This window comes from Anabrus simplex, chromosome 14 (genome assembly GCF_040414725.1).
Source record: "Anabrus simplex isolate iqAnaSimp1 chromosome 14, ASM4041472v1, whole genome shotgun sequence".
Classification (NCBI taxonomy): domain Eukaryota; kingdom Metazoa; phylum Arthropoda; class Insecta; order Orthoptera; family Tettigoniidae; genus Anabrus; species Anabrus simplex.
Genome location: NC_090278.1, coordinates 14603217 through 14627949, shown reverse-complemented (window position 1 = coordinate 14627949; position 24733 = coordinate 14603217). Strand labels below are relative to the sequence as shown.

The following is a 24733-nucleotide window of genomic DNA, read 5'->3' as shown; positions in this document are numbered from 1 at the left end:
TGTGGTGGCGGATAATTTGAAAAATGCTTTTCGACAAGCAGCCATCTTTAATCCAGAGAGAACAGTGCTACCCTCTATGTGGTGGCGGCAAATTGAAAAATTCCACATGCTCTTGTTTGAAAACAAACTCACGTGCTTTTTTGACAGCTGTCATCTGCCATCTTTAATCTATAGAGCACAGTGCTGCCCTCTTTAGTTTGAAATGTGGTGGTGGTAAATTCCACGTGCTCTTGTTTGGAAACAAAGCCATGTGCTTTTTTGACAGCTGTCATCCGCCATCTTTAATCAACAGAGCACTGTGCTACTATCATGCGGGCAATTTCATCACCTGTCATCCGCCATCTTTAATCCACAGAACACCATGCTGCCCTCTTTGTGGCTACTACCTTAAGCACGTAGTAGCGGGCAATTTGAAAAGTTCTGTTAGCTATCATCCGCCATCTTTAATCAAGAGAGCACTGTGCTGCCATCTTTAGCTAGATACCTTTGAAATGTGGTGGCGGCAAATTGAAAAATTCCACGTGCTCTTGTTTGGAAACAAACTCACGTGCTTTTTCGACAGCTACCATCCGCCATCTTTAATCAACAGAGCATAGTGCTGCCCTCTATGTGATGGCGGCAAATTCCACGTGCTCTTGTTTGGTAAACATAGCCATGTGCTTTTTTGACAGCTGTCATCCGCCATCTTTAATACAGAGAGCACCGTTCTGCCCTCTTTAGATGTAAATTCGTCACCTGTCATCCGCAGTGCTGCCATCTTTAGCTAGATACCTTTGAAATGTGGTGGCGGATAATTTAAAAAGAAAAATTCTACAGCAGCCCTCTCTCGACGCTAATTGCATAAGATGGCGGCTATACATGACTCCTTAAGGGTGCTTACGCAAGATGGCTGCTATACACAGGTTCTTATGAGACGCCCTTGGGATGCTTGCTCAAGATGGTAGTTATACATGGCTCCTTATGAGATGCCCTAGGGATGCTTGCTCAAGATAGCGACTGCTCTTATGGGACGGCTTAAGTGTCCTTGCACAAGATGACTTGAGACGCCCTAAGGATGCTTGCGCAAGATGGCGGACACAAGATGGCGGCTATACATAACTCCTTATGAGACGCTTTAAGGGTGCTTGCGCAAGATGGTTGCTACTCTTAGCTTAGAGGCTAACGTTTCGTGATAGTTCGATTCATTAAATTTAGGGCTTAAATGCAAAATGTTAAATATATCGAAAACGGTGCACCGTAGAGCAAAACGGACAACATTTTTCTGCCTAATACCTAGGTTCGCAGTATGAGGAACAAGAAAATCATAGTCTAATGATGGGATCAACGGTTCGGTTCCTACTTAGGCCCTTTGGCATTTGCTCTGTTTTAGCTTGTATTGAAGCGAGTCTTCGTAACATGATCAGGTCTAGCTATGGTAGAGAGTATAACGTACCGTGCAGGTTCGATTCATTAAATTTGGAGGCTTAAATGCAAAATGTTAAATATCTCGAAAACGATGCATCGTAGAGCAAAACGGACAAAATTCTTCCGCCTAATACGTAGGTTCGTAGTATCAGGAACAAGAAAAAACATAGTCTAATGATGAGATCAACGGTTCGATTCCTACTTAAGCCCTTTGCCATTCGCAGCTATCTATTTCTACAAGATGCTGGCTGCTCTTATGAGAAACAAGATGCCTTGAGACGTCCTAGGGATGCTTACGCAAGATGGCAGACACAAAATGGTGACTATACATAGCTCCTTATGAGACGGCCTAGGGGTGCTCGCACAAGATGGCGGCTACTCTTATGAAGAAAGCTAGCTTAGAGGCTACTGCGCAAGATAACAGCTGCTGTTATGCATGTGGTGGAGGGCAATTTGAAATTCTATGTGCTTAATCAACAGAGCACCCTGCTGCCCTCTTTAGCTGAAATGTGGTGGTGGATAATTTGAAAAATTCTTTTGACAGCTATCATCTTTAAACAAAGGCGACTATACATAGGCTGTTAAGGCCTTATCATTCTCCTCCTCCTCCTCCCCCTCCTCCTCCTCCTTCTCTACCTCCTCCTCCGCCTCTTATGTCAAGGCATAGCTTTATATCGAACAAGTTTAAACCTGCATCGCGAAGGCAAGCGTGTGCAGCGATAACATTATTGTGCATGTTTAGACTTTCGAAACATAAGAAGAGTAGAATCAAACGCTGTACTCGATACGACATGTGATCAGAACATTGATTGATGCGTTCAGAAAACAAAATAAGTGATCAAGACTAGAATCGAACAATGTACTCAATACATCATGTGTTTAGAATATGTCAGGGGATACGCTTGTTCTAAGAAGATCAGATTGAAACATAACAAGACTAGAATAGAACACTGTAATCGATGTTGTTAACTTCAACATGTGATCAGAACATTGATTGATGTGTTCAGAACACAAAATAAGTGATCATGACTAGAATCGAACACTGTACTCGATACAACATGTGATCAGAACATTGATCGATGTGTTCAGAACACGAAATAAGTGATCGAGACTAGAATCGAACACTGTACTCAATACAACATGTGTTTAGAACATGTTAGGGGGTACCCTTGTTCTAAGAAGATCAGAATGAAACATAACAAGACTAGAATCGAACACTGTAATCGATGTTGTTAACCTCAACATATGATCAGAACATTGTTTGATGTGTTCAGAGCAAAAGTACAATTTTGATGATTTGCGCAGCTAACTCGCTCGGTAAACGATATAGCCAAAGTATATCTTCAAATTATTTACCTTCCATCATTCGTCTTGTGTGTAAAAATCAGTCGAACAAGTTATCGCATAAACATGGCTGAAAAAAAATCGTGATAGGGTATGGAACCCAGGGGTTACATCTTATCAGAAGGGCAAAAAGGATGAAAGGACTCTTCCTCCTCCTTACCGCACATTCCTTGGCTAAAGGGCTAATGGGCTAAAGGGCTAATGGGCTAAAGGGCTAAAGGGCTAAAGGTGCAACAACTTCATCGATCGCTATCAGCAAGAACGCTTGTACTTTGTTAAGTGTAGAAAATTAATCTTTATTGGTAAATGGTTTTATGTTCAGAACAAGGAATGGAACCTAGGGGTTACGTCTTACCTAATAAAATCCCCGAGGTGCGATGAGTTACGTTTTTCGAACTAGTGTTTGGAACACTGAACTTTTCAAGATGGCAAGAGTGAGGTTAGCAATGTTCTGTTGTTGGATTTTAAATTCCGCGCTACAACATGCATAAGGTGGTAGCCCTTGAGGTTTACCGCCGTAAAGATGGCAAGAGTGAGGTTAGCAATGTTCCGTTGTTGGATTTTTAAAATTCCCCGCTATAACATGCATAAGGTGGCAGCCTTAAGGTTTACCGCCGTCAAGATGGCAGCAGTGAGGTTAGCGACGCTCTATTGTCCTTCAAAGTGAGGTTAGGGTTCGTCAAGAAGACAGCTGTCAAAAAAGCACGTGGCTATGTTTACCAAACAAGAGCACGTGGCTGTGACGTCACGGTCACGTAATCAATCCTTAGCTCGACGTCGTTAAGAGCAGTATTAGGATTAGCTATTCTTAAAAGTCTTGGGAACAGAGCAGCAGTATGAATTGCCATGTTTCAAAGCGTGTACACATCACCAATCGATTTTACATGCATCGACCATCGTACTAAACTTCATCCGCTAGATCGTGCTGCTATCTTAGCATGACTTTAAAGTACAATGAATAGCCATGTTTCAAAGCGTGTACACATCACCTATCGAATTTGCATGCATCGACTCTCGTACTAAACTTCTTCCGCTAGATTGTGCTGCTATCTTAGCATAACCTATACGCGTGACCTTAAGGTACAAAGAATAGCCATGTTACAAAGCGTGTACACATTACCTATCGACTTTGCATGCAACAAATATCGTACTAAACTTCTTCCGCTAGGTTGTGCTGCTATCTTAGCATAACTTATACACATTACCTTAAAGTAAAAAGGTGTGTACACATCACCTATCGATTTTGCATGCATCGAATCTCGTACTGAACTTCGTCCGCTAGATTGTGCTGGTATCTTAGCATAACTTATACACATGAACTTAAAAGTACAAAGAATAGCCATGTTTCAAAGCGTGTACACATCAACTATCGAATTTGCATGTATTGACTCTCGTACTAAACTCCTTCCGCTAGATCGTGCAGCTATCTTAGCATAACCAATACGCATGACCTTAATGTACAAGGAATAGCCATTTTTCAAAGTGTGTACACATCACCTATCGATTTTGCATGCAACAAATATTGTACTAAACTTCTTCCGCTAGGTCGTGCTGCTATCTTAGCATAACTTATACACATGAACTTAAAGTACAAAGAATAGCCATGTTTCAAAGCGTGTACACATTACTTATTGATTTTGCATGCATCAAATCTCGTACTAAATTTATTCCGCTAGATTGTGCTGCTATCTTAGCATAACCTATACCAATGAACTTAAAGTACAATGATCAGTCATGTTTCAAAGCGTGTACACATCAACTATCGAATTTGCATGTATCGACTCTCGTACTAAACTTCTGCAGGTAGATTGTGCTGCTATCTTAGCATAACTAAGACGCATGAACTTAAAGTACAAAGAATAGCTATGTCTCAAAGCATGTACACATCACCTATCGATTTTGCATGCAACAAATATTGTACTAAACTTCTTCCGCTAGGTCGTGCTGCTATCTTAGCATAACTTATACACATGAACTTAAAGTACAAAGAATAGCCATGTTTCAAAGCGTGTACACATTACTTATTGATTTTGCATGCATCAAATCTCGTACTAAATTTATTCCGCTAGATTGTGCTGCTATCTTAGCATAACCTATACCAATGAACTTAAAGTACAATGATTAGTCATGTTTCAAAGCGTGTACACATCAACTATCGATTTTGCATGCATTGACTCTCGTACTAAACTTCTTCCGCTAGATTGTGCTGGCATCTTAGCATAACTTATATACATGAACTTAAAAGTACAAAGAATAGCCATGTTTCAAAGCATGTACACATTACCTATGGATTTTGCATGCATTGACTCTCGTACTAATCTCCTCCCGCTAGATTGTGCTGCTATCCTAGCATAACCTATACGCATGACCTTAAACTAAAAAGAATAGCCATGTTTCAAAGTGTGTACACATCACCTATCGATTTGCATGCAACAAATATCGTACTAAACTTCTTCCGCTAGATTGTGCTGCTATCTTAGCATAACTAAGATGCATGACCTTAAAGTAAAAAGAATAGCCATGTTTCAAAGTGTGTACACATTACCTATCGATTTTACAAGCATCGACTCTCGTACTAAACTTCTTCCGCTAGATTGTGCTGGTATCTTAGCATAACCTATACGCATGGCCTTAAGGTACAAAGAATAGCCATGTTTCAAAGCGTGTACACATTACCTATCGATTTTGCATGCATTGACTCTCGTACTAAACTTCTTCCGCTAGATTGTGCTGGCATCTTAGCATAACTGATATACATGAACTTAAAAGTACAAAGAATAGCCATGTTTCAAAGCATGTACACATTACCTATGGATTTTGCATGCATTGACTCTCGTACTAATCTCCTCCCGCTAGATTGTGCTGCTATCCTAGCATAACCTATACGCATGACCTTAAACTAAAAAGAATAGCCATGTTTCAAAGTGTGTACACATCACCTATCGATTTGCATGCAACAAATATCGTACAATACTTCTTCCGCTAGATTGTGCTGCTATCTTAGCATAACTAAGATGCATGAACTGAAAGTACGAAGAATAACCATGTTTTAAAGCGTGTACTCATTACTTATCGATTTTACATACATCGACTCTCGTACTAAACTTCTTGCGCTAGATTGTGCCGCTATCTTAGCATAACCTGTACGCATGAACTTAAAGTACAAAGAATAGCCTTGTTTCGAAGCGTTTACACATTACCTAATGATTTTGCACGAAACGACTATCATACTAAACTTTTCCCACTAGATTGTGCTAAAATCATGTAAGTGTGCTGCTATCTTAGCATAACCTATCGATTTTACATGCATCTACTATCGTACTAGACTTCTTCCGCTAGAGCATGTAGCAATCGCTTTTGTGTATCCCTAACCCATGTGCACGAACTTAAAGCATAAAGATGAGCTATGTTCTAAAGCGTGTACACATCACCTATCGATAATGTATGTATCGAATATCGTACTAAACTTCTCCTGCTAGAGCGTACGAGTATCGCTTGTGCGTGCACGAACTTAAAGCATAAAGAATAGCAATGTATAAAAATCTTGTAAACAAAGCAGCAGCATTACGTATAGTCAAGATTAAATGCGTGCACACATCATGTATCCCTGACGCACACAGTACTAAACTTATTCCATTAGAATGTACAAAGTTCGCATGTGTTTGTGCTGCTATCTTAGCATAGCCTATGTGAATGAACTTAAAGCATAAAGAATAGTGATGTATAAAAATCTTGTGAACATAGCAGAGTGTTAACTACGTAGGTGTAGACATTGAACTTTGCATGCTGAGGCAGCATACTACGTGACCGTGACGTCACGACCACGTGCTCTTGTTTGGTAAACATAGCCACGTGCTTTTTTGACAGCTGTCTTCTTGACGAACCCTAACCTCACTTTGAAGGACAATAGAGCGTCGCTAACCTCACTGCTGCCATCTTGACGGCGGTAAACCTTAAGGCTGCCACCTTATGCATGTTATAGCGGGGAATTTTAAAAATCCAACAACGGAACATTGCTAACCTCACTCTTGCCATCTTTACGGCGGTAAACCTCAAGGGCTACCACCTTATGCATGTTGTAGCGCGGAATTTAAAATCCAACAACAGAACATTGCTAACCTCACTCTTGCCATCTTGAAAAGTTCAGTGTTCCAAACACTAGTTCGAAAAACGTAACTCATCGCACCTCGGGGATTTTATTAGGTAAGACGTAACCCCTAGGTTCCATTCCTTGTTCTGAACATAAAACCATTTAGCAATAAAGATTAATTTTCTACACTTAACAAAGTACAAGCGTTCTTGCTGATAGCGATCGATGAGGTTGTTGCACCTTTAGCCCTTTAGCCCTTTAGCCCTTTAGCCCATTAGCCCTTTAGCCCATTAGCCCTTTAGCCAAGGAATGTGCGGTAAGGAGGAGGAAGAGTCCTTTCATCTTTTTTGCCCTTCTGATAAGATGTAACCCCTGGGTTCCATACCCTATCACGATTTTTTTTCAGCCATGTTTATGCGATAACTTGTTCGACTGATTTTTACACACAAGACGAATGATGGAAGGTAAATAATTTGAAGATATACTTTGGCTATATCGTTTACCGAGCGAGTTAGCTGCGCAAATCATCAAAATTGTACTTTTGCTCTGAACACATCAAACAATGTTCTGATCATATGTTGAGGTTAACAACATCGATTACAGTGTTCGATTCTAGTCTTGTTATGTTTCATTCTGATCTTCTTAGAACAAGGGTACCCCCTAACATGTTCTAAACACATGTTGTATTGAGTACAGTGTTCGATTCTAGTCTCGATCACTTATTTCGTGTTCTGAACACATCGATCAATGTTCTGATCACATGTTGTATCGAGTACAGTGTTCGATTCTAGTCATGATCACTTATTTTGTGTTCTGAACACATCAATCAATGTTCTGATCACATGTTGAAGTTAACAACATCGATTACAGTGTTCTATTCTAGTCTTGTTATGTTTCAATCTGATCTTCTTAGAACAAGCGTATCCCCTGACATATTCTAAACACATGATGTATTGAGTACATTGTTCGATTCTAGTCTTGATCACTTATTTTGTTTTCTGAACGCATCAATCAATGTTCTGATCACATGTCGTATCGAGTACAGCGTTTGATTCTACTCTTCTTATGTTTCGAAAGTCTAAACATGCACAATAATGTTATCGCTGCACACGCTTGCCTTCGCGATGCAGGTTTAAACTTGTTCGATATAAAGCTATGCCTTGACATAAGAGGCGGAGGAGGAGGTAGAGAAGGAGGAGGAGGAGGGGGAGGAGGAGGAGGAGAATGATAAGGCCTTAACAGCCTATGTATAGTCGCCTTTGTTTAAAGATGATAGCTGTCAAAAGAATTTTTCAAATTATCCACCACCACATTTCAGCTAAAGAGGGCAGCAGGGTGCTCTGTTGATTAAGCACATAGAATTTCAAATTGCCCTCCACCACATGCATAACAGCAGCTGTTATCTTGCGCAGTAGCCTCTAAGCTAGCTTTCTTCATAAGAGTAGCCGCCATCTTGTGCGAGCACCCCTAGGCCGTCTCATAAGGAGCTATGTATAGTCACCATTTTGTGTCTGCCATCTTGCGTAAGCATCCCTAGGACGTCTCAAGGCATCTTGTTTCTCATAAGAGCAGCCAGCATCTTGTAGAAATAGATAGCTGCGAATGGCAAAGGGCTTAAGTAGGAATCGAACCGTTGATCTCATCATAAGACTATGTTTTTTCTTGTTCCTGATACTACGAACCTACGTATTAGGCGGAAGAATTTTGTCCGTTTTGCTCTACGATGCATCGTTTTCGAGATATTTAACATTTTGCATTTAAGCCTCCAAATTTAATGAATCGAACCTGCACGGTACGTTATACTCTCTACCATAGCTAGACCTGATCATGTTACGAAGACTCGCTTCAATACAAGCTAAAACAGAGCAAATGCCAAAGGGCCTAAGTAGGAACCGAACCGTTGATCCCATCATTAGACTATGATTTTCTTGTTCCTCATACTGCGAACCTAGGTATTAGGCAGAAAAATGTTGTCCGTTTTGCTCTACGGTGCACCGTTTTCGATATATTTAACATTTTGCATTTAAGCCCTAAATTTAATGAATCGAACTATCACGAAACGTTAGCCTCTAAGCTAAGAGTAGCAACCATCTTGCGCAAGCACCCTTAAAGCGTCTCATAAGGAGTTATGTATAGCCGCCATCTTGTGTCCGCCATCTTGTGCAAGCATCCTTAGGGCGTCTCAAGTCATCTTGTGCAAGGACACTTAAGCCGTCCCATAAGAGCAGTCGCTATCTTGAGCAAGCATCCCTAGGGCATCTCATAAGGAGCCATGTATAACTACCATCTTGAGCAAGCATCCCAAGGGCGTCTCATAAGAACCTGTGTATAGCAGCCATCTTGCGTAAGCACCCTTAAGGAGTCATGTATAGCCGCCATCTTATGCAATTAGCGTCGAGAGAGGGCTGCTGTAGAATTTTTCTTTTTAAATTATCCGCCACCACATTTCAAAGGTATCTAGCTAAAGATGGCAGCACTGCGGATGACAGGTGACGAATTTACATCTAAAGAGGGCAGAACGGTGCTCTCTGTATTAAAGATGGCGGATGACAGCTGTCAAAAAAGCACATGGCTATGTTTACCAAACAAGAGCACGTGGAATTTGCCGCCATCACATAGAGGGCAGCACTATGCTCTGTTGATTAAAGATGGCGGATGGTAGCTGTCGAAAAAGCACGTGAGTTTGTTTCCAAACAAGAGCACGTGGAATTTTTCAATTTGCCGCCACCACATTTCAAAGGTATCTAGCTAAAGATGGCAGCACAGTGCTCTCTTGATTAAAGATGGCGGATGATAGCTAACAGAACTTTTCAAATTGCCCGCTACTACGTGCTTAAGGTAGTAGCCACAAAGAGGGCAGCATGGTGTTCTGTGGATTAAAGATGGCGGATGACAGGTGATGAAATTGCCCGCATGATAGTAGCACAGTGCTCTGTTGATTAAAGATGGCGGATGACAGCTGTCAAAAAAGCACATGGCTTTGTTTCCAAACAAGAGCACGTGGAATTTACCACCACCACATTTCAAACTAAAGAGGGCAGCACTGTGCTCTATAGATTAAAGATGGCAGATGACAGCTGTCAAAAAAGCACGCGAGTTTGTTTTCAAACAAGAGCATGTGGAATTTTTCAATTTGCCGCCACCACATAGAGGGTAGCACTGTTCTCTCTGGATTAAAGATGGCTGCTTGTCGAAAAGCATTTTTCAAATTATCCGCCACCACATTTCAAAGGTAAGTAGCTAAAGAGGGCAGCACTGTACTCTATAGATTAAAGATGGCGGATGACAGCTATCAAAAAAGCACGTAGCTGTCAAAAAGCACGTGGATTTGTTTATCTCGAGCTAGTGAGGTTAAGTTGGTAGCACTAAGGTTTAGGCCCGTCAAGATGGCAGCACTGCCGATGACAGGTGACGAAAGAGGGCAGCACGGTGCTCAAAGATGGCGGATGACAGCTGTCAAAAAAGCACGTGGCTGTCAAAAAGCACGTGGCTTTGTTTATCTCGCGCTAGTTAGGTTAAGTTGGTACTACTGAGGTTTAGGCCCGTCAAGATGGTAGTACTGAGTTTAGCGATGCGTTGTTGTCTGTCAAAAAGCACGTGGCTTTGTTTACAAATCTGTCAAAAAGCACGTGGCTGTCAAAAAACACGTGGCTTTGTTTACCTCATGCTAGTTAGGTTAAGTTGGCACTACTGAGGTTTAGGCCCGTCAAGATGGTAGTACTGAGGTTTGCGATGCGTTGTTGTTGATGAGAGCTGTCAAAAAGCACGTGGCTTTGTTTACAAATCTGTCAAAAAGCACGTGGCTTTGTTTACCTCGCGCTAGTTAGGTTAAGTTGGCACTACTGAGGTTTAGGCCCGTCAAGATGGTAGTACTGAGGTTAGCGATGCGTTGTTGTCGATGACAGCTGTCAAAAAGCACGTGGCTTTGTTTACAAATTCAAATTTTCCGCGGGAGGTGGAGGAGACCTCTGGGAGGCCTCTGGCTGAGGTGGAGGTGGAGGAGGCATCTGGGAGGCCTCTGGCTGAGGTGGAGGTGGAGGTGGCCACTGGGAGGCCTCTGGCTGAGGTGGAGGTGGAGGTGGCCTCTGGGAGCCTGAGGTGGAGGTGGCGGCCGAACTGTCCAATTATACTACTGATGTTGATGTGTAACCTTTAGCGACCCAATAAAATTGAGGGGGTGTGTCTACTTATTCTTGAAAGGTCTCGAATTCTCCATGAGGGTATAAAAACTGCTGATTTTCTTGTCTCGGGGCCACTTCAGTAACATTTTTCTTAGTGTGCGAATATGGAGCAGGGGGCGGGAAGCGCCTCTTTCTTCAAGCAGCAGTTCATCTACAAGGTAATGGCCTGTTAACATCTTCATTTCTTGCTAGCTCAGCAGTTTAACTCTCAGGGAGGTTTCAAAACTTGTAGTATGTAACCTACCTTTTTAAAATGTAAATTCTTTTCTGTCTATCTATAAATTACAAATCTGTACAGCGGGGATAGAGAGTGCTTCACCCTCTCGAACTCCCCTTCATTTTTTAAAAAGGAGGTGACTACGTTTTCATAACCATCTTCTCTTCTTTAATGTAGTAAAGTTTTCTCATATGTGTCACCTCCTCAGCTTGGGATTAGCCCTGTATGATCGGCCTAGCACCACAGAGGTTTTAGACAAACTTGGTGTAGGAGTGCAAGATATCGCCTCCATTCATTTTGTATTTTGGGCCATTTAGTTACCCCGTTTTGTTTTCCTTCCTGCAAAGACCTTTGGGTATTAGTTACCCCTGTTTCCTTGTGTGCCTTTAGGGCAGATAGAAATGAAGTTTGTTGTAGCCTTTGATAGGCTTGTAAAATTGAGAGCCGGTCTGCTCTTTTTCTTAACATTGTAATTAGGAGCAAGTGCTCCTCGTACTTTCGGGTTTTGTGCCCTTCAGCAATTGCGGTTGTGAGCTGAGAGCTCAGGAATTAGACTTGGGGCTCGAAGCCGAAATCTTGTAACCAACTGTAATTTGTTAATTTGTTGATCTGCTACTTGGTACCTGTTATACTTTGTTAATTGTTGATTTTGAAAAAAAAATATAACCTTTGTTAAAGTTTTAAATTAACTTTAATTTTGTAGTTGAGACCTATTCCAGCCCGCACCTTCTTTCACCTCTAACTACCTCGGATATCTCCGTAAGACTTAGGTTAAAGGTTGATAGGTATTCATCGGACCTAAATGTCAAATCCATGTATAGGACATAGTCAACCATTGATAATAAAGCATCTGTTCGTAATGCTGTCAATATAATATGAAAGGAGATTACATTTTTATCACTTGGTGAATTATATACGACGTTGCGATAAATACTAGGCTTCTGTGAGAACTTAAGACATCAAATAATAGAGAAAACGAGATCGTATGTAGGATATGTTTACTAAATAGAAGGAAATGGTAATAATTTACAGAATTATTAAAAGATTAAGACTATGACAGAGCAGTCAGGTACACGGTCAATGATGACAATCAAACATACATCGAGTTGGAATGAATCAACGCGCTTACTAGGATGTGAAGTGTTATGTATGATAAATAATGTGAAATGATGGTTTTAAATGTGAATAATGATATGAGGTTATGATGATTAATGTTGGTGATGATTGTTCTTCGTGAGTAAGGTCATAGTTTGTTTCAATGAAGATAGTATTTCAAGTCACGTACTTTTGAGATGGCGAATGAATACAATTTGTCTTCAATCGACCGTTGATCCTTGAATAAGCCATATGCAGAGTAGGACACGATCTAAATGACGTCCGTATGTTGATATTTTAATTGTAGATCCTCAAATGATTCTTGATAGGGAAGATGATATGAAATTAACCTACATCCATGTGTTTCTTCTGATCGTAAGTGTTACAGGGTTACCCGTGGAATGCAGAGGTGAAAGAAGGTGCGGGCTGGAATAAGTCTAACTGCAAGGCCAAGATATAATTAAAATTGCATTAAAGGTTATATTTTTGATAATAGCAAAACTTAACAATTTTCACATAGAATTTCAAGGTTTAACAACTAACCAAAAGTCAACAAATAACTGATAATCAGGTACAAGATCAGGAAAAGCCAAGATTTAGAGACAAATTTAACAATGTGGGTTTCGAGCCCCACGTTTAACAATTTCCGAGCTCTCAGCTCACAAACACATATTACCAAAGGGCAGAAAACCCCAACTACTTAGAGCACTTGCTCTCCACTTTCAACCTCAAGCCTCCCAGAAGCTTGCTTACAATACCAGAAAAGAGCAGACACGCTCTCAGTTTTCAAAGCCTATTACAAGGCCATATCAAATTTTACACTTAATTGCCCACAAGGCACAAGTTACATCAAATGAAACGGGGGTATCTCGTACCCAACCTACTGGGCCTTAGTCGAAAAATAATAGGTTAAATGGCCCAAACTGCAAAATAAATGGAGGCGTGAATTTGCACTCCTAAATACACATTTTAAAACCTAAGAGGCACTAGGCCGAAGAAAAGGGGGCTATTCACAAACTACTGAGGTGACTCGTATAAGAAAAGTTTAATACATAAAGGAAGAGAAAAAAAATCAGTTACCAAAGCGTAGTCACCTCAAGGCAAAATGAAGGGGAGCTTGAGAGGGTAAAGCACTCTCTGTCCCCGAATTACAGTTATAGATTTAAGTTTTACATAAGCCGGCAGAATTTACATTTTGAAAAGATAGGTTTCATTTGTAAAAGGTTTTGGACCTTCCCCGCGGATTAAACTGCTGAGCTAGCAAGAAATAAAGATGTTAAATGGCCACTACCTTGTTGAAGGGCTGCTGACTGATGAAAGAGGCACTTTCCGCCTCCTGCTACATGTGCATACACTAAGCTAGATGTTGATGAAGTGGCAAAGAGCCGTGAAAATCAACAGTTTTTAAACCCTCAGGGAAAGTTTGAGACCTTTCATGAATAAAACAGCCACACCCTCTTTCTTTATTGATCAGTCTTGAACATACACATCAAAATCGAAGAAGAAAGACATGATTGGTCAAAAATTAATTACAGAAATTCTGGATTGGCTAAGTTTAAAACTGGCGGAAAGAAAAGATTAATATTGCCAACCCACAAATGAAAGAACGAAATTTAGTAAAGAGAATAATAATAATATTATTATTATTATTTATTCTTCCAAAAAGTTCCTTAACTTCACACCAGGGTGCATGATCATAGCTTTTTAGTAGAGACACCTATAAGAGAATGTCCACACTTCTTGATCAATGGAAAACAAAAACAAATCAAAATTAACACAGTGACATCTCCTGAGAAACTTATGAGTTGATACAGTTTATAAAGTTCAAAGTTTCTCCTGTAGAGGAGGATTCATTGGTGCAAGATTTAAAATTGTGGTGTAGGGGTATACCGCCTGGTACAGTAAGTATTTTCTCACATATTAGGGAAGCTTTGAAGTTTATTCCAATGCATTATCCGATATCACTGGTGACTTATCTTCACAACTAAGAGTTGTTGGTAGTAAGTAGAGCCTTCTCACAAGGTAGACCACCCAATTACGGTATGATTTGATTGAGGGATGGTCACGTACACTTGATAGCACAATGTTATGACATAGATATGCACTTGAATTAATTAATGCTCTCAAATAAGAGAACAGTTTACGTAATTTCTAGATATGAGGTTTGATCATAATATTTTAAAGAATATATTGACTTGAAGGGGTTTGTCTTTGTCTCTGCGAGAAGAAATGCCAAGAAATCTGAGAACATGTTTGAAAAGTATGATACATGTTAACTGTTTTAAATATTTCTGAAGATATTTTCTCATGTGAGCCTCCATGGCTCAGGCGGCAGCGCGCCGGCCTCTCACCGCTGGATACCGTGGTTCAAATCCCGGTCACTCCATGTGAGATTTGTGCTGGACAAAGCGGAGGCGGGACAGGTTTTTCTCCGGGTACTCCGGTTTTCCCTGTCATCTTTCATTCCAGCAACACTCTCCATTCACATTTCATTCATCTATCAGTCATTTCTCATTGCCCCAGAGGAGTGCGACAGGCTTCGGCAGCCAGCACATTTCCTATCCTCGCCGCTAGATAGGGCTTCATTCATTCGATCCCTGACCCGGTCAAATGACTGGAAACAGGCTGTGGATTTTCATTTTTCTTTTTCTCATGTCAATCTGGTTATGTATTTGGACATAAATAGTTTGAGTCAAGCAAAGTTACCTTATTGCAAGGAATTAACAAATATTAGATGAAAGCATGTAGGATTTTCGGAATAATTTTATAAGAATTTACATAATGAAAGATGTGATTTAATTTTAATTTACTCGTTACCAAATATGGAAGCTGCATCCCATATTTAAAGACCCTCAATCCACAACAGAGTATACATTGTGATTCAATGTAATTTTCATTCATTTATTTAGATGCATCTATTTTTTTTAACTAAATTTATTTTATTTTCAATCAGATATTTTCAATCTAGTATTTTTCAATTAATGTGTTTTAATGTAACGTTTTCATTTTTTTTTATTATCCCAATTTGAGATCTTATTTCAATTCAATGTTTCCTACTTAACATTTCAAGATGAATTTCAAGATATATATCAATGCTTATTACTTAACATTTCAAAGAGGAATTCTTGACAACCTTTTGCGTCTGACCTTTCTTGATTTACAATAAATGATGCATGATAAAACGTAGCCTTCTTTTAATGACTTCTAGAATAGATGCTTAGATGTAAGTGTCAACCACTTGGTAATTGCATAAGCCGGAGGTGGAAACTAACTAGGAATACAGGTAGGAGGCGTCCACTGCGTAAGTTAGGTATTTTCCACTAGCATAAATAGGTGATCTTTCTCTAATGTGGAACCCATAGTCCATAAACTTTGAATAGCAGGAAATGGAATTATATACTAGCTAGCCTGGATCTCATGCGACTCGACCTGGACGCGGGAACGGCGCAATAATATGGTTAAAAAAAAGGATTAAATTGACAAACAAGGCTAAATCACAGATATTAAATCCTACCACTGAGCACAACAGTGACCAGGTATTACTAGAAATTTATGGGCTAAGTTATCATGAACAGGCCCCTTACATACATGCAATTTGGCTGCCTGCTTGTCAATTTAGATGTTCCATTTTCCTGTATTCCTGCTAGGTGGCATCTCCAGCATCAACAGTGAAAATTAATGAATTTTGTCAAGTAAACGCCAGAGAATGTACAACATGAACTATAAAGTGGACATTCCTTAACTCCTTCAAAAGTCTCATTGTCTGCATCAGGATTGACCTGCAACTTAGGGACCCGGAGAACAAATCGACCACTTGTACACAGAGGGAGCAAGTGAGCAGATAAACAACAAATTCTGTATTTTGCAGGATTAGGGATGTAAAACCTAAACTGTACTTACATGTTTTCTTCTTTGATACATTGGACCGGTTGACCTACTGGATGTTCCTCTATGACTATTTCGTCCTTAACTTCTGCAGAAAGCTGTAAGCAAGAAATGTGGAAAGTAAATTACGAGGTAAAGAGGTAACAAGAATAAAAATATACAAATAAACAAGAGACAGATGGCAAAATAAAAATATAAATTAATTCTCCCAATATAAAAAAATGCAACTGAACAAAAAAGTGTCATATCATTAAAGAGAAAAGATCAGAAAAAGAACACACAATAGTATGAATATAAGAAGAGGACAGCACCGTAAGAGGGAACACATCCACACACACAATGCCATCTCCTCCAACATCATCCTGTCATTGTCTGCTTGTCTTGCACATTTTACATGAATTGTCACTTGTAGCTTTCCATTAATTGCATTCCCATCAATGATTCTGATCGTCAAGAAGACATCAATTGGTCCTCTTCCCAAACAGAGCTCCCCAGTATTACAAAATTACTGTAAAGTTGGGACTGGGAGTAAGGAATAGAGCTGTTCAACTGAGTTCCAAACTTCACTGTACTCTCAAATGAAAGACTTGAGGATTTCCACCTTTTCAGTACAATTCCAATTACATTTTGTGTTTAAATTACATAATCAAAAACTTGGCAGTACATGTTTTGTCTCATACAACACATCTTCAGCTGTTGGTTAATAGTTTAGATTAAAATGGACATAAAGATACAACGCAGAATAGTGAAAAACATGAAAGATTCTTAAGACTTAACAGGCATGCACTGAATATACTACAATCAAACTGGTGCTTAAAACTAATTATCAGGGCCTTGAGGACAAAGAAACCACCATTCGTTTCTTCATGTTCCATTTAAAAAATTTACAATTATTAAAAATCAGTCTGTCCTGATAAAATGGTTATTTATATGAATCCATTATCCATAATACTATTGCAAACTATCGTATACTTTCAAGGAGGTATAGCACGATAGTATTTGCATGACCCAGAGCAGTATGAACAAGGAAATTCCCAATAGAAGGTCGTAGTAGCATGTGGAAAGTACTAGGGCCCACCAAGGTCAGGTGGATAAAGAATAAATAAATTACTACTAAATAAAATAAGTTACTACTGACTAAAATAAAAACAACGATTTGAAGGAAATTAGGAATTTAATAGGAAATGAAATATTTAAAAGCCTTCTATAATATAACTCTTTTGGAATAATAAAAGGTAAAATTGCAAGATCTCGTTTTTTAAAAAAAGTAAACAAAGCCCTTAATCAGACCTTGGGATCCCAGAACTACACCTAGCAAATTACAGTGAGTTAATGCAACAGAAAGTATAACTTGACTGTAGCACAAGAGGAGAAAACGGTTTCTTATGAGACTATCTCTGGTCACCAAAGAGAAAACTCCATACAATATTTCACCAGAACAAGTTCATAAAGGATAATACTCAGAAACAGAATTAATACTCAGGCAGAACGAAACTTATAAGGAAATAAACATTAAACTCTTAAACACCAATCTCGCGGTTAACTCAACAGTATTCCCATTCACATAATAAGTCAACATCATATCCATGACAACCCCCAATAATCCTCGCTACAGAGAACGCCCGTCAGCTGTTAGCTCATAACAGAGACCTCCATGACAGCAATATTTACAAGTACTGTCATAGTAACGGGTTCACGACCGAAAGAAAATGGCTGCGCATCAACAACCGAGATAGTCAAACGAACCGCTTTCTGCTCACTAACTAACTTTTCTCCAGGATGAACCATTAACACACTCCAAAAATCAAAAGACATTAAGAATAAACCCACCCACAATATAATGATTGAAAAATGCCTTTTAGATGCCACAGTCAATGAACAACATCGGTTTTTGCAATTACATCTAATTTGAATTTTAAGATAAAAAGCACAAGATAACTTGTTTGGAATTAATTAACAGGCGTAAACATAGCCAAAATCTTACATTAAAGAGACCCCAATAACTTAAATCATATCGTTATTACGAAGTGATAATCTGTAACATGTTGAAACATATTCAAATGTAAATCCTTTGATTATCGAAAGATCATGCACAATATAGTTAGCATGCATTCCTTCAAGTTAATCCAGTCCCCAGATCAAAATTTTGGGTTATCAGTACTTACAGACTCGCCGAACATATAATAATGAAATAAAAAGGAAACCCAGACATTTTGGCTCTCGCTGGATGGCGAGTAATTCATCCAGTGTCGAACACCATGTATCCTGCTTCTTCTTTACTTAATTTTCAATGTGTATTTTCCAACAGCAGCGATGAGGACGAATCTTTTCACACCGACAAGCTTCGACCACCACAATAATCAAAACAAAAACCGGTCGGTGTATATACATATTCACGGAGATCACGAAAACAAGTTGAGTACTGAGAATGCCGCTAGATGGCAGTCCAATGCAGATAGCGGGTTTCACACAAGATTAGGGCTTGCGTGAATTATGCAGATAACTAGGAGTTTGCGGGCAAATGCAAAATCTAAAGTGATGCTCAAATACAATCAACGGAGTATGACGTTGTTGGAAAGTTGACTTTGATTAGATGAGTCAAACTCCAGGTACTCGGATACTTTTAAACTCTTCAAATATCGTCAGAAGACAGTACAGACATGCTGATGGAGATGGAAATTGATCTTCAATGAAGAATGCGACTCCACAAAGCCAAAGGAAAACTGCATCAAAAACTTAATGGTGTCATAACTGGTATGAAATTTGTGAAAAGCAATATTTGAAGTGGTTGTCTGGAAGAAGAAAAGAACAAAAAAAAAAAAAAGAAAACTGAGAAAATGATAAAAGCATAACTGGGGTCTAAAGTGTGAGCAGGGAGAGATAGAGAACATATTTATACTCATGTTATTCCTTACGGCTGATGCCACTCACGTAACGTGGACGGTTTTGCCGGCTGCTGTTACTTGTCTGGTATTGTAACAGTGTGTTGTGCCTTGCCCAGGGGCTTGATCCAGCAAGGGTGGGGAGGGATGGGCAGATTGAAGGGGAGAGCCAGAAGCAGTAGTAAGAGAAGAATATGGAACGGGTATTTTGATTTTGAAAAATCCAGCTTTTTCAACTAACAAGCAATTTAAGAAAGGATGGTCCTTGACCATATAACGGATTTTGATTTTCTTGAACGTCATTTAAATTCAAGTTATTGTTATAAAATGGATCTAAAGACATCCACACGGTTCCCTTGTAAAATAGTCAGATCTTGATTAACTGAAATGAACGAATGGTCAGCTTCGCTCATGATTACTCATAGAGGAAAATTCACAGTGTTTTCTGCATTAAAATATTCCAGGTATCGAGTTGTGAAACTGCGTCATGTCTGACTGATGTAAGAAGCCTTGCATTGGTTACAGGGTAGCTAATAAATGTCTGAGGCAGAGAACCTATCATTTTTAGAATTAACAGAACTATGACTAGTAAACAACTGGTGATCAGCATTGTTGGTTGAAAAAGCTCCTTGAAAATAATTATTCTTGAATAAGTTTGTTCTTTGAAAATTGCCAGGATTATTAAAACTGAAAGTTGTGTTTTCAATTCTTCCGTATGGTTTTGGAATTAATATAGTACGTCATTTCTTACAAATTTCACCAATTATTTTATTTATGGTGTTGATGTTAAATCCATTGAACGTAGCCAAACTATGTCCAAACTGTAATTCCTTATTCAATTCTTTGTGTGAAAGACGTAAATGAAACATGCGATAAACACAATTATAATAGGACACCGATTTTCTGAACACTGAGATGAAGAGAATCATTCTTAGTAGTAATAGAAGAGGAAGTTGGTTTTCTATAGAACTTATAGGATATTCTTTTTGTTCTATACTGATAGGGTACCGCTGTAATATTCAGTGAAGTAATATTTTGGTCGAGTAAGATAAAATAAATTATCTGCGACAAAATTAAGAAGATTGGGATATCATAGTAATCTCACAATTCTAGGCTAATACCATACGGAAATAGACATTATCACGACGGCAGTATATAAAAAAAGTATGAGATTTGAATTGTTGAAGAGAGCTAACACTGAAATAAATATAGACTGGACATCTTTACATTCAGAAGAACAGAATTGAAGCAGCAGATTTAATATCCAAATAATGTCAAGAAAAGAAGAATATTAAAAGGAAATACCTTTGTGAAGGTGAATTATTAATACAACATGCAACATTGTGAAGGATACACCAAATATACTTAATATCAACGCAGATCAATAACACAATCGGAAGACCAACTAGCTATGAAACGCCAACACATTGAGACAGCTGAAAAAAGAAATAGATCGCAATACAGATTAACATTACCAAAATCTACTAAAAAGAAGAATAACCCACTAGTAAAGGCAGTAGATATATGCAGAATCTGATATTATCATAGGGAAGAAAACAAGCACTTCACTAAGAAATTGAATTAATTTTTCAGAAGGGTTTGGAGATTCCCACAGTAATTTATGATTCTGTTGTGTTTGCTATTTTGCTTTACGTCGAATTAACACAGATAGGTCTTATGGCGATGATGGGATAGGAAAGGCCCAGGAATGGAAAGGAAGTGACCGTGGCCTTCATTAAAGAACAGCCTGGTGTGAAAATGGGATACAATGGAAAACCATTTTCAGGGCTGCCGACAGTGGGATTCGAAACCACTATCTCCCGGATGCAAGCTCACAGCTGCGCGCTCCTAACCGCATGGCCAACTCACCCGGTAATTTACGATTCTATGACTGAGTACCGCAACATGGCGAATCTGTAAGAAGATGAGGCAGTGGACTTCAAAAGACGACCCGAGCCAAACCAAGATGATCCCATACTGTGGATGACAGAAGGGTCAGATACCAACCATGGACGTCGGTCAGAGATGAAGAAGAAGGAGCAGACCTAGGCCAGTCCCCAGGCAACAGGAATAAGATAAGTTTCTAATAAAAATATAAGTAAATATTTAGTAGATAATATTTGTCTTGACTTCATGTGATTGGAAGTTAGGTGTGATACCACATAATTTGTCATAAAAATAAGCAGTGCTGGATGTTCTCGTGAGTAACTTCACTAGAGATCAATTTATAATTCATCAGGCAGTCTTCTTTAATATATAAGTAAATTATAATTTAATAGACTCAGCAGCAATATTCAACCTAAGATTCATTGTGCCATAACCAATGTTGTAGTTCTTATTATAACAATACGATGGAAGTGAACTACATTTCAAGTAGCAATGTCATATTATTGAAGGCAATGTGATTCAGAACACATATATTGGAAATACGTTGTTGTATTAAGGAAGGTTATGTGATCTTAAAGCGACATCAGAGAAGAGAAAGGGTACGATGTATTGACAAGCTAAGGATCCAATTGAGTGTGCTAATATATATAGGAAGGTATTTGTGTGTCCAGAGAGGTTATTAATATTATGAAGAGGTATAGATTTCAAGAAATATGAATTGAGATAGATGATGTATGATAGTAAAGTGTTACGTAAAGGAAATGAATGAAAGAGTAAATACACTGACTGACAGAGCAAATGCAACACCAAGAAGGAGTGGTCAGAACTTTATGCCAATTGCAGGGTAGACTGACGTCACTGAGGTATGCTCATGATGTGAAATGCACCGCTGTGCTGCACACAGAACGAACGATAAATGGGACACTTCGTACCGTGATTTCTCAGCCGACAGTCATTGTAGAACGTGTTGTCGTGTGCCACAGGACACGTGTATAGCTAAGAATGCCAGGCCGCCGTCAACGGAGGCATTTCCAGCAGACAGACGACTTTACGAGGGGTATGGTGATCGGGCTGAGAAAGGCAGGTTGGTCGCTTCGTCAAATCGCAGCCGATACCCATAGGGATGTGTCCACGGTGCAGCGCCTGTGGCGAAGATGGTTGGCGCAGGGACATGTGGCACGTGCGAGGGGTCCAGGCGCAGCCCGAGTGACGTCAGCACGCGAGGATCGGCGCATCCGCCGCCAAGCGGTGGCAGCCCCGCACGCCACGTCAACCGCCATTCTTCAGCATGTGCAAGACACCCTGGCTGTTCCAATATCGACCAGAACAATTTCCCGTCCATTGGTTGAAGGAGGCCTGCACTCCCGGCGTCCGCTCAGAAGACTACCATTGACTCCACAGCATAGACGTGCACGCCTGGCATGGTGCCGGGCTAGAGCGACTTGGATGAGGGAATGGCGGAACGTCGTGTTCTCCGATGAGCCACGCTTCTGTTCTGTCAGTGATAGTCACCGCAGACGAGTGTGGTGTCAGCGTGGAGAAAGGTCAAATCCGGCAGTAACTGCGGAGCGCCCTACCGCTAGACAACGCGGCATCATGGTTTGGGGCGCTATTGCGTATGATTCCACGTCACCTCTAGTGCGTATTCAAGGCACGTTAAATGCCCACTGCTACGTGCAGCATGTGCTGCGGCCGGTGGCACTCCCGTACCTTCAGGGGCTGCCCAATGCTCTGTTTCAGCAGGATAATGCCCGCCCGCACACTGCTCGCATCTCCCAACAGGCTCTACGAGGCGTACAGATGCTTCCTTGGCCAGCGTACTCTCCGGATCTCTCACCAATCGAACACGTGTGGGCCTCATTGGACGCCGTTTGCAAACTCTGCCCCAGCCTCGTACGGACGACCAACTGTGGCAAATGGTTGACAGAGAATGGAGAACCATCCCTCAGGACACCATCGGCACTCTTATTGACTCTGTACCTCGACGTGTTTCTGCGTGCATCGCCGCTCGCGGTGGTCCTACATCCTACTGAGTCGATGCTGTGCGCATTGTGTAACCTGCATATCGGTTTGAAAAGAACATCAATTATTCGTCCGTGCCGTCTCTGTTTTTTCACCAACTTTCATCCCTTTCGAACCACTCCTCCATTGTGTTGCATTGTCACTGTCAGTCAGTGTATAAAGCCATTCCACGTCAAGTTGAAGCAAGAAATGGAAATGTATTGAATATTTCATGGAAAGAATGGTGCAAATAAGAATCACAGGGGCTTTGAATTGTGAAGTTATGAGGATTATCCAGTAATCAGATGCTGCAGATTTACTCCAACGTATCTTAATGTGTAAGAATTAGGAAGATAGGCTGCAGTCATAGAATAAAAGCATATCCCTCTTAGAACAAGCAACTTATTAGACTTGGAACTAGTAAGATAGAACTTGAGGTAGATGGCTATATTCTTTTAAGCAGACCAAGACACAAACAGGTTATGCAGTGAACCAGGCTTGCTGTATGTGATTTAAGAAAAAGTTAAGGTCAATATGTCTTCAGAAATGAACTGCCGATAACATTACTTGTCTTACGCAAGATCTTATGATTCTATTCAGATGCATTTAAGTTGATACATATCAGATGATACTTCATAATTGTGTTGTTGTGCACATGAATGCTAAGATTTCATGGTAGATTATGAATTAAATTTAAGTATTGTCAGCATATTTTTGAGCTGAAATAAATGGAAACATATCTTATATCCTGCAGCTTATGAAACAATGCATGAGCATGAGATAACACCACAAAACAAATCCAAAGGAAGGAAATTAAGCCATGAAGTGATATATTAGTTAACTGTGCCAGCTTCATACAGAGACAGGTTAGATATTGAAATGCTATAATTTGAGCAAGTGTCTGCATAAATTAATTTACCTTTTTCTTAAGAGAAGAGTGTACAAATCCATTATTATATTTGATTAACGTTGAACATCATGGAGACTTTAGCAAATTTCAGTGCAATTTCAATGTAAATAAGTGAGAGAGACAAGATCGAGATAATCATTACTAATGAATTTAATGTAAGAGACATTGATTTATTAACCAGTTCTGAGTTTGATAACCCATATTAACTTTATTTTCTTCTTCCTAAATATTATTTTCATACTTTGTACAATAAATAATTCTAAGTTTAAAGTTGCTTGAGATGTCTATTTCTGAATTCTACATTAGTATAAGATGCATTATTATTAAGATGACAAGTCTTCGAGTACATTAAATTAAGCCCCGTAGGTTGGATGGACATTCATCAGAGCGAATGATAGTTAGGTAACGCTGCAGACGGCGCATCGGCATCTGCTTTCCTTCTTCAGAATCCACATTGAACTAATTGAATCAACCCAGAGAAGGTGGCTGGAATTCCTCAAAAGGGTGGAATAGTAAAGTCCAGAAAATTGACAGAATTTTTGGCCTGGTCTTCAACTGTAAATTTAATGTTCAGATCTAATGACTTGAGGAAATCTAGGATGTCAGAGCTACTTTTAAATCACTGGTCTATTATGATGAATGTATCATCTACATAGCCTTGAATTTGTCCAATGACCTTTGTATGTTCCAACAGATGGAGGTAAAGGTAAATATCGGCTAAAATACACCTAATGACTGTACTGTCTGCACAAGTATTATGGATAATAGATTTTTATAAATACCCATTTTATAAAGACTGGTCTACTTCAAGGACAAATTTTTAAAGTGTAAATTTTT

General features: G+C 39.6%; 1 protein-coding gene across 1 annotated transcript in view; it reads right to left on the bottom strand.

The window, feature by feature from the left end:
- The window catches only part of LOC137502973 (uncharacterized), a 74378-nt gene that overhangs the window by 26395 nt on the left and 23250 nt on the right, over positions 1-24733 (bottom strand). Inside the window, exon 5 of the mRNA XM_068230254.1 lies at positions 16232-16314. Within this exon, the coding sequence (XP_068086355.1) occupies positions 16232-16314 (83 nt within the window). The remainder of the gene's footprint in view (positions 1-16231; positions 16315-24733) is intronic.